Source organism: Atta colombica, unplaced genomic scaffold, assembly GCF_001594045.1.
Source record: "Atta colombica isolate Treedump-2 unplaced genomic scaffold, Acol1.0 scaffold102, whole genome shotgun sequence".
NCBI classification, from domain to species: Eukaryota; Metazoa; Arthropoda; class Insecta; order Hymenoptera; family Formicidae; genus Atta; species Atta colombica.
Window position 1 is genome coordinate 1129406 of NW_017259187.1, and position 9531 is coordinate 1138936.

The following is a 9531-nucleotide window of genomic DNA, read 5'->3' on the forward strand; positions in this document are numbered from 1 at the left end:
AATATTTTGATTTCTTAACAATTTTTCCAATTTACGATAATAAATCATTTTTACATTATAATTTCCACATATTTTATGTAGATAAAAATCTAAATATATTGCGGCGCTAAATTTTTATAGAATGTAGTTACAAGGGATAATATTTAACATACAAAATGCCTACGATAGACTTGTTAAGAGAATCAAATCTGTAAAGAACATCACAAATGATTTTTTATATAATAATTCCATGAATGAACTTATACCATATAATTGAAAATGAAAACTGTTATATTAAGTTTATAAAAAAATTATATTTTGTCTTTAGAACAATATTATATAAAGTTTCATAAGTATATTGTATACAAGTAATCTTTTTTCTAATATACATATGAGAAACAAATTTCTCTTTATCTTCTCATCGTTATAATCTGATTGAATATAAAAAAATAAATAGAATGATGCCGAAATAGTATAATGTCTAAAATACAGATTTCTTTCTCTTTGTTTTTATATACATTCTAAGTGTCGTATAATAGAGTATCGTAGAATTTATTTAATAACAATTTCTTCAACAACGCAATTTCTAGAAATTACTATCTACAGGAACGTATGGACTAATTTCTCTTCCAATTTTTCTTCCGACATATTATTTTAAAAGAACGTCGAGTTTTTTAATTGCTTGCAAATACTACCGGTGGTAGTTGAGCAACTTTCTATTATATTCCCATATGTAAATAAACATCTCACACATATATTACTTTTGTACAATATGATCAATTTCAAGGCAATGCTTTTTTTCTCTTTGAAGATAAAGCAAAAGTCGTAATTAAATTATTGTACAAGTATCTATGTGGTTAGTAGATTTCACACACTTGAACTTAATAAATAAGGAAATAACTATTATTTTTTTAAACAAACACTCAAGACTTTCTCTCTTTACATATTTTAGCAAATGAAATTGTATCTACTGAAGCGATATATTGTAAATTGTTGAGAATGCATATTACAAGATGCTATATGGTATATACTATGATTCATTATATTATGTGCATTAATTTGTTTCTAATCAATTTTAAAAAGTAAAACAAAGTCGTCATTGGAAAAAAATATTTCACAAAATAATTTTAAAAATATATTTTTTGTAAACGAATAAAGTTATCATGTGCGAGAATGTTGCAAAAAAAAAGAAAATCGTTAGAGAGATTGACGAACTCGAGGTTGTGCCCATTCTACAAAATCGTCGATTAACACAGGCCAAGCACCTTCTTCATCATAATTACTCATATCCGAATTGATCATAAGTGCAAAGTCTAATAATAAGTTCCATGTGTCTTTTGGAATTGATCTTTTATGATGTTCCTAGAATACATCAGTTTATTATTTTAAAATGACTTATCAAAAAAGTAAATTCAAAAGCAATATCCAAAATTTACTTACCTGTAAGAATTGACACCATAATTGAAGAAATTTAAATTTATCGTCTAATACAATGTTCCAATACGCAATTGCCATATCCAAATCTAAGCCTTTCTGTCCCGCATTTTTTGCATAATTAAATGTAAAATGATAAAAATCCTTGAATTTTAGAGGATCCCTTAAATCATTTTCTAAACTACCTAATCGCGCTTTTAGCTTATCTATACTATCCACACTGAAAATAATTATGAAAATAGTTATATTTGTATATATGCTTGATGATAAAAAATGTAAGACACATTCACAGCACATTCATTTTTTATTCAACCATCACAGATATATATCAAAGAAGTTAATATTTACCCTAAGTCCACCATTCCATTCATAAATTCTTCTTTAGTAAATTCACATTGTGTTTCAGCACGAAATTTCCACGCAATGATTAGAACTAATTTACTCTCAGGACTTAGATTCAAGTCATCAAGAAATTTCATGATACCATCCGCGGTAATTTTATTAGGTTCACTTGGATCTATAAGATAATAATTATAATTGTAATATAATTGTTTATTACATTAAACACATAAATAATACATACTACTGAATTCTTACTAATATATTATAATATATTATAATAATCCTACCTTGGTATTTGCTATACAATATTTCCAATTTCTTTTTGTCAACAGAATTTTTCGGTTCTTTATAATAAGCTTCTGGATTTTGGAAGTAATTATCACTAGCGAGATCCAATTTCCAATCATTTTGGGCTAAACAATATATCGCAGTTTGCTCTCCAGTTTGTGTAAATGTTATAAATTTTTTCACTTTGTCCCTTTGTGAAAATTTTAACTTATGCTGCAACAATAAAGAAAATGATGAATGCTACAAACTCTTTTATCATTAATTTAAAAATAAAAAAGTAACAGTAGGTAAAAATGAAAGCGATACCAATACGATTCTCATTATGTTATAATTAAAATACATGCCAATAGAATATTTTATAATCTTAATTCAAGCAGTTATCTTGGCTGTCTGAAAGTCATATATGCAAAAATGACAGCTTGTATATCATTCAAAACACACTATGATATGTCGAGAAGGTTTTGCAGTGCATCAGAGATCATTTTAACACAACCATATTTTTAAAGTTGGGAGATAGCGGGGGGAAGCAACACAAAATGAAATTTCGCGTTGCTCCATCGTCTCAGATGATGAGGTCGACGTGAATGTGAAAAACATCATTATAATGCGAGGGATAGGTTATTCTAAAAACTCAAAAACGAAGGTTCAAAACTCCGGGATGAGGAGACAGACCGATTGATCGAATAATGCGACACAAGCATCATCTTATCGGCGTATAATCACACTTTTCTGGAATGCTTACCATTTTCCGGCTAATTTTAGGCCCCCGAAAGCCAAAATATTATTCCCCTCGCACTACGCTTGACATGGACATTGCATGAACATGCGCATGTTCGACGAAGACCTCGAGAGACGCGAATACATCACGCGGATGCGCAACGTGTCGTCGCGAGTCGCGATGTGCCACCAAACGTCGCTGGAGTAAACCAGGATACGAGAGGACTGGAGGCGACGACGAGCGGGCCGTTCGAACTTGATTGACGCGACATCAAATGCGACTGAATGCGAGGAATTAAGGAGAAACCAGAAGAGATCATCGAGTCTTTCCGAATCTCGAAAAATAAATTGACGTGGATAACTCTGATCAACTCTGATACTCCCGGACAGCTGCTCATGGTTCGCCATGCTATTTCACATTTTCGGCATGCGATCTTGGGAGCATTGGGTGAATCGGTAGTATATGTTATATTCCGCTGGGTCTTACGAGAGTGGAGATATCAGACGACGTACGTGACTGAGACGCATCTCGGGATTAACCTCAATGTTCTCGATGCGATCGCGGGCGACGTAGAATGTGACTCTGTCAAAAGTCCTCGTGGCTTGTTATTCCGGCTCGTGATTTTTTCAATCCGGATAGCAGAGAAACAGAGGAGACCATGAGGTTGCGTAGGTTACTGACACGATGATATGGTCTGATAAAGTCATCTCCAGGTTTAATTTCTACATCGATTTCTAGTGTGGACAGGTACTGGTGTCAATAATATAATTTGCGTGTCCTTTGTCCTTTAAATTAACTAAATTGTGAGAAATTATGGATGAAAAACTGTATCATATGCAAAATGAAATAAAAACTCATGAAGTTACTCTAATATCTGTATAACATATTACTTACAGAAATCCAAGAAAATGCTAGATGAAAATATCCAGAATTTATTATTAGACAGATGAAAATATTTAGCAATATAATCATGGTAGGAAATACTTATGAGGCACTTCCGTTCTATCACAGTGGAACAGGGAGGGAGATGTGCCAATGGTTGACACACATCAAATTGTCAAGGATAATCATTTTGACATCTATAGTCTTATTTATTGTGCCATTATTTACACATTACTATTTATCTAAGGTATAATTAAAGAAGAAAATTTAGCTTTTAAAAATTATTTCCTTCAGAATGCATTACATTAACTTTGAGTTGACTTTCAGGTAGAATCAGATGTTCCAGATAGGGATATGTATAGAACATTCTCAACTTTGGAGGCTTTTGAGGATTTCACATCCATGAAAGCGTCACAGCTGAAGATGAGAATAGAAGAAATGTTTCGTATAAAAATTTCAGTGAGCAATGAATTGAGAGATCTGAGCGCAAAGAGGCAAAGACTTCAGAGCGAAGTTAATAGCTTGACGCAAAAGATAGACGAGTTGAAGCAAGAGTTACTGCATCAGCAAACAGATCTTGATAGATTAAAAATAAGTGTAGAACAAGCACAGGTAGCACAGAAAGAAGCAGTGGAAAGAAACACGCCTGAATTAGCACCACCTAAGAGAATATTGATTAACACTCTGCCAATTGTATTACCTAGCACAAATCCACGATCATGTAGAATGTACAATTGTTTCGATCACAGTCGATGTGCACTGACAAGTGGTTTTCCTGTGTACTTGTATGATCCAGATCAATTTTCGGTAGTTAGTCCAGGATGGGATGTAGATGGTTTTTTAAAAACGACTATTAAACAAACGTTAGGTATGTATTTAGGATATAAATAAATATATATTACAACAAAGTAAACAGGATTGTATTTAAAAACATCTTTTGCATTATGAAATATTTATCTGTGATAAAACTTGTTATAAAAAAAATTGATTGTAGGATATAATCCACATCTTACTAGAAATCCAGCTGAGGCATGTGTTTACATAGTTTTAATTGGTGAAGCATTAAGCCTCCATCAAAAGAGTAATCAACGTCATAATAAAGCTTTAGATATAAAGAAATTACAAGCACTTCCCTATTGGGGTGGAGACGGTAGAAATCACATATTATTAAATCTTGCACGTAGAGATTTATCTGCAGATTCTGGAAATATTTTTAGTAATCTAGATACTGGCAGAGCGATAGTAGTACAGTCAACATTTTATAGAAACCAATTTCGTGATGATTTCGATTTAATTGTTCCACCAATTCTGGGACCACCTGGCGGAGATGTTTGGCAAGAATGCGCGCAAATGTTACCTGCAAGAAGGAAATATTTGCTGTCATTCCAAGGAGAAATGAGGACTTTTATGGGCACAGCGATGACATATCAGATTGATGACGCAGATATAGATCTGGAAAAATTGATAATTGATGATAATAATATAGATGCATTTATTATTCAACATTTAAAAGATATGAGCAATGGAATAACTTTGGATAAATTTTTTATTCAATTTGAATGTATACCAGCTTCTATGGAGAGTAAACCTGTGGAAACGCTTGATTGGTCTCTTTGCGGAACTGATTCATCCAGAAGAGCTATATTAAAAGAATCAACATTTGCATTGATCTTAGCTCCCAGCAATGCTACATTATTGACTACTTCGTTTATGCAAGCGAGATTGTACGAAGCATTGCGAGCTGGATCAATACCAGTCATTCTTGGTGGTGATCAGATTTTGCTTAATTATAACGAAGTTGTTGATTGGAGGAGAGCAGTTATTTTCCTACCTAAGGTAATTTTTATAGTAATTTATTATATTATATTATATTATATTATATTATATTATATTATATTTGGTAATAAATTAGCAAATTTATTTTTTAATTATTGAAATAAAATCAATAGAATTATGTCATTATTTAGGCTAGAGTGACTGAAATGCACTTTTTACTGCGCGCTGTTCCTGACAACGACCTTTTGACTATTCGGAGACAAGGTAGATTAATATGGGAACGTTATATGAGTACTGCTCAAGGTGTAGTAGATACGACTATAGCAGTAATAAGAGACAGACTTGGTATACCTCCACTACCAGCGTCTCAAACACCCAGTCCTAGTGTTTTTAACGAAAGCTTTGTGGTACGTATTTTAATATGACATGCTTTTCTTATTAAAGTATGTATTTATATATTTTAACATGAAAAACACATTTAATTTTATAATTTACATTATTTTTTATTTTGAAGCCTTTAAAATCGGATGCCATTATTGCCGAACCTGAAGCTGAAGAAAGTTTAGGTCCTTTAGAACCGCCATATCCATCTCCTGCTTTCAAGAGAAATTATACAACACTATTAATTCAAAATCATGAAATTTGGAATGATTGGATGGATCCATTTAATTTGTATCCACAATTACCTTTTGATACTGTTCTTCCCAGTGACGCTAAATTTCTTGGTAAAATCATTATTTTAGAAATTATTCTACGAGAGTTATATGTTATATTTATATTGCTTTTTTTATTTTTTTATAGGTTCAGAAGTTGGCTTTCGACCTATTGGTAAAGGTGCTGGAGGTGCTGGAAAAGAATTTAGTGAATCATTAGGAGGAAATTATCCAAGAGAACAATTTACAATTGTCATGCTAACTTATGAAAGAGAACAAGTTCTTATAAATTCATTGGCGCGTCTTTATGGTTTGCCTTATTTAAACAAGGTACTTGTAGTATGGAATAGTCCAAAACCTCCTGTAGAAGATCTCAAGTGGCCTGATATCGGCGTTCCTATACATGTAATTTTAACATACAATTTATTATTTATAGTATTTTTATTTATTTTTAAAAGTTACACATTAAAATATATTTTTCAAATATGTTCGAACAGGTTATAAAAGCTCCAAGAAATAGTTTGAATAATAGATTCCTGCCATTTGATGCAATTGAGACAGAAGCCGTCCTTTCTATTGATGATGATGCTCATTTGAGACATGATGAAATCATGTTTGGTTTTAGGTAAGTCAATTTTTCAGTCTTTTTATTTGAATATATTTTTGTTATTTATTAATGTACATCTTTAGAGTGTGGAGGGAACATCGAGATCGTGTAGTCGGATTCCCTGGTCGATTTCATGCATGGGACCAGAATTATCACAACGCTTGGAATTACAATTCTAATTACTCTTGCGAGCTATCCATGGTTTTAACTGGGGCTGCTTTCATTCATAAACATTATACATATCTGTACACACATTGGTTACCACAAGCAATAAGAGATAAAGTTGATGAATATATGAATTGTGAGGACATTGCAATGAATTTTTTAATATCTCATCTTACAAGGAAACCACCAGTTAAAGTAAGACATTATACATATATTTTAAAGAGAAGATATTCATTATTCTTATGAATATTATAAATCAAAATTTTTTAATTTTTTAATTCAGATTTTATAAAAATTCTGCAATTATATATTACAACTTAAACATTTTGTAATATAATATTTCTGTTTACATTTTAATCAATTGAACTTGGAAAATATATTAATATATGACATTAAAATATTTGTTTCTTTATTAGGTAACATCACGTTGGACATTTAGATGTCCTGGTTGTCCAGTTTCACTTTCAGAAGATGATACTCATTTTCAAGAAAGACATAAATGTATCAATTTCTTTTCACAGGTAAAAAGATCTATTGTTAATTATTTTTACATTTTTCTTATTACATTTAAGTATTCTAAATTATTATTATTATCGTTTAAATAAATTCATCAATTTTATTCAGTATAATGATTTTAGGTTTTCGGCTATATGCCTCTATTGAATACACAGTATCGAGCTGATTCGATATTGTTTAAGACACGAATACCACATGATAAGCAAAAATGTTTCAAGTTTATATGAAAAGGAGATACATTAAAATTTTTGTGTAAATAATGTAGAATAGAATTTGTAACGATTTTGATATAATTTTTTGCAGCTCATAACTTAAGAACTATTATATTATGTCGAATATTTCACAGAACACATATAGAAAACACAAGGTATAGTAATAAGGTATAGTAGTAAGAGTTAATTATAATAAGTCAAAATGTTATTAAACTATGTTAAATTCACTGATTAAGAAGTAGACAAATATTAAATGTTATTAATATTTTTTTCAGTTTTTATAAAACATTTAATAATAGATGATGATTATGAAATGATCAAAATAATTCTATGAGTAATATTAGATGAAGTGAATATAATAATTGTAAATAATTCTTTTTAGCTTTCTAGCTTTTCTTTAAATATTTAATATTTTAGAAAAATATTCATTTTGTAAATATATTAATATTAATGTACTATGCATATATTAATATACTATATAGTAGTTTACACATATTAATATACTCTATAAGTGCACTAAAATATAATTTACTTTAATACGCTATATCGCGATAGTGTATTAATAAATTACTGCCTATTAGATTTATAATAATGTATATACATATCTAAGATCAATAATTAAAAAATAATTTTTAAATAAATGAACAAAATTATATTTTACGTATTTATGTCCAGTAATGATTATTTATTATTATGTAAATAACAATTTATGTTTATATAATTAAAAATTAAATTTGATAATTAAATTTCATAAAGGCTGGAAGGAATAAATATAATAACATAAAACAATTTATTCTAAAAGTTTACACTGATTTTTCTATTGATAAATGTTAATTTTTATTAAAAATATGTTGTATACGAAGACCACTTGTATATTTGAACGAATCTTTATATATTTTTTTTAAATTCTAAGAATCTTAATAATCGATTGCTTTAAAATTGACAGAAACATCACATATAGATATTTCGATTTGTTTGTATCATCTAATAACTCATAATATATAAACTGTATATACTTATTTTTTATTTCCAGAATATTAACATATAAAATATGAAAACATCCCAGACAACACATTGAGACATAAGACGTTTATATCTCTTTTTTGGATACTTCGTGTTATCTGGAATGTCTATTTAAATTTATGTTTAGCATATAAAAAAATACATTTATTATAATAATTTTGTATATATTATAATTGATTACAAGTTAGGGAACAATTATGTGCAAAAGATTAATTTTATGTGCAACAGATTGTTTTTTACATACAAGAGTTTTAAATTAATTTTATAATTATTTTTTTAGATTATTTTAAAATTACATATAAAATTTGATAAATTTTAAATACAGTCTGCTTGTCTATAATAAGTAAATAACAGTATAAATAAATACGATGTGTTTTATAGACTGCATAGAATAAAGTTTATCATATTGATATTAATAATAAAATTATATTTCATGAAGAAATGTTACATGGAATATGTATATAGATAGTAAATGACTAATATTTTTGAAGTAAACCAATATTTTGAAGTAAAATTTTTTTTCTCAATGCTTAAACTTTCTTAAACTTTCAAAATTCTATCTCAGGTGCAAACAAATTTCAAGTTGATGTGACAAGTGATCATTCTTGTCTGTATTATGAAAAGAATCAGTTATAAATTATAAAAAAAATTAAGTTTCAAATTTTTTTAGATTTTTTGTATTTTTTTATATCTTTAGCATATTATGTTTTACTTTCATGTAAAAAAAAAGTTAATTATATCATTTTATTATTATATACATTTTCTATGTAATCAATATGTGCCAAATTTTTTTATAACTGTGTGTATGAGATAATATTAATTACACAAGTTTCTAGCTATATCTATAATATCTATACCTAAATATTTCTAAGAAATTTATTAATTATTGTATGACATAGTTAAGTAGATTATTCTTATAGTAAGTGTAATTGCTAA

General features: G+C 28.9%; 2 protein-coding genes across 4 annotated transcripts in view; one reads left to right on the forward strand and one right to left on the reverse strand.

Moving 5' to 3' along the window:
- Positions 1-7600, forward strand: part of LOC108687750 (exostosin-3) — a 22910-nt gene extending 15310 nt beyond the window's left edge. The window contains exons 1-11 of one of the 2 annotated variants that reach the window (XM_018193694.1): positions 3238-3508; positions 3658-3890; positions 3971-4511; positions 4638-5479; positions 5611-5826; positions 5934-6144; positions 6221-6477; positions 6570-6697; positions 6763-7039; positions 7261-7365; positions 7483-7600. In XM_018193694.1, coding sequence (XP_018049183.1) covers positions 3708-3890; positions 3971-4511; positions 4638-5479; positions 5611-5826; positions 5934-6144; positions 6221-6477; positions 6570-6697; positions 6763-7039; positions 7261-7365; positions 7483-7587 — 2865 coding nt within the window. In that variant the 5' untranslated portion in view covers positions 3238-3508; positions 3658-3707 and the 3' untranslated portion in view covers positions 7588-7600. Of the gene's footprint in view, positions 1-3237; positions 3509-3657; positions 3891-3970; positions 4512-4637; positions 5480-5610; positions 5827-5933; positions 6145-6220; positions 6478-6569; positions 6698-6762; positions 7040-7260; positions 7366-7482 lie in introns of those variants that run through there. The other variant, XM_018193703.1, reaches the window with a different exon arrangement.
- Positions 1142-2960, reverse strand: LOC108687773 (DCN1-like protein 1). 2 transcript variants are annotated; one of them, XM_018193732.1, is made up of 5 exons: positions 2786-2960; positions 2043-2256; positions 1762-1930; positions 1420-1633; positions 1142-1341 (listed from the first exon to the last, which is right to left on the reverse strand). In XM_018193732.1, exons 1-5 carry the CDS (start codon positions 2786-2788, stop codon positions 1177-1179), a joined length of 765 nt encoding a protein of 254 aa, XP_018049221.1. In that variant the 5' UTR covers positions 2789-2960; the 3' UTR covers positions 1142-1176. The 2 variants fall into 2 exon arrangements, with proteins under 2 accessions (XP_018049221.1, XP_018049213.1); XM_018193724.1 differs by lacking the exon at positions 2786-2960 and adding an exon at positions 2537-2751 and having other exon boundaries at positions 1177-1341.
- Positions 7601-9531: the final 1931 nt, after the last annotated feature.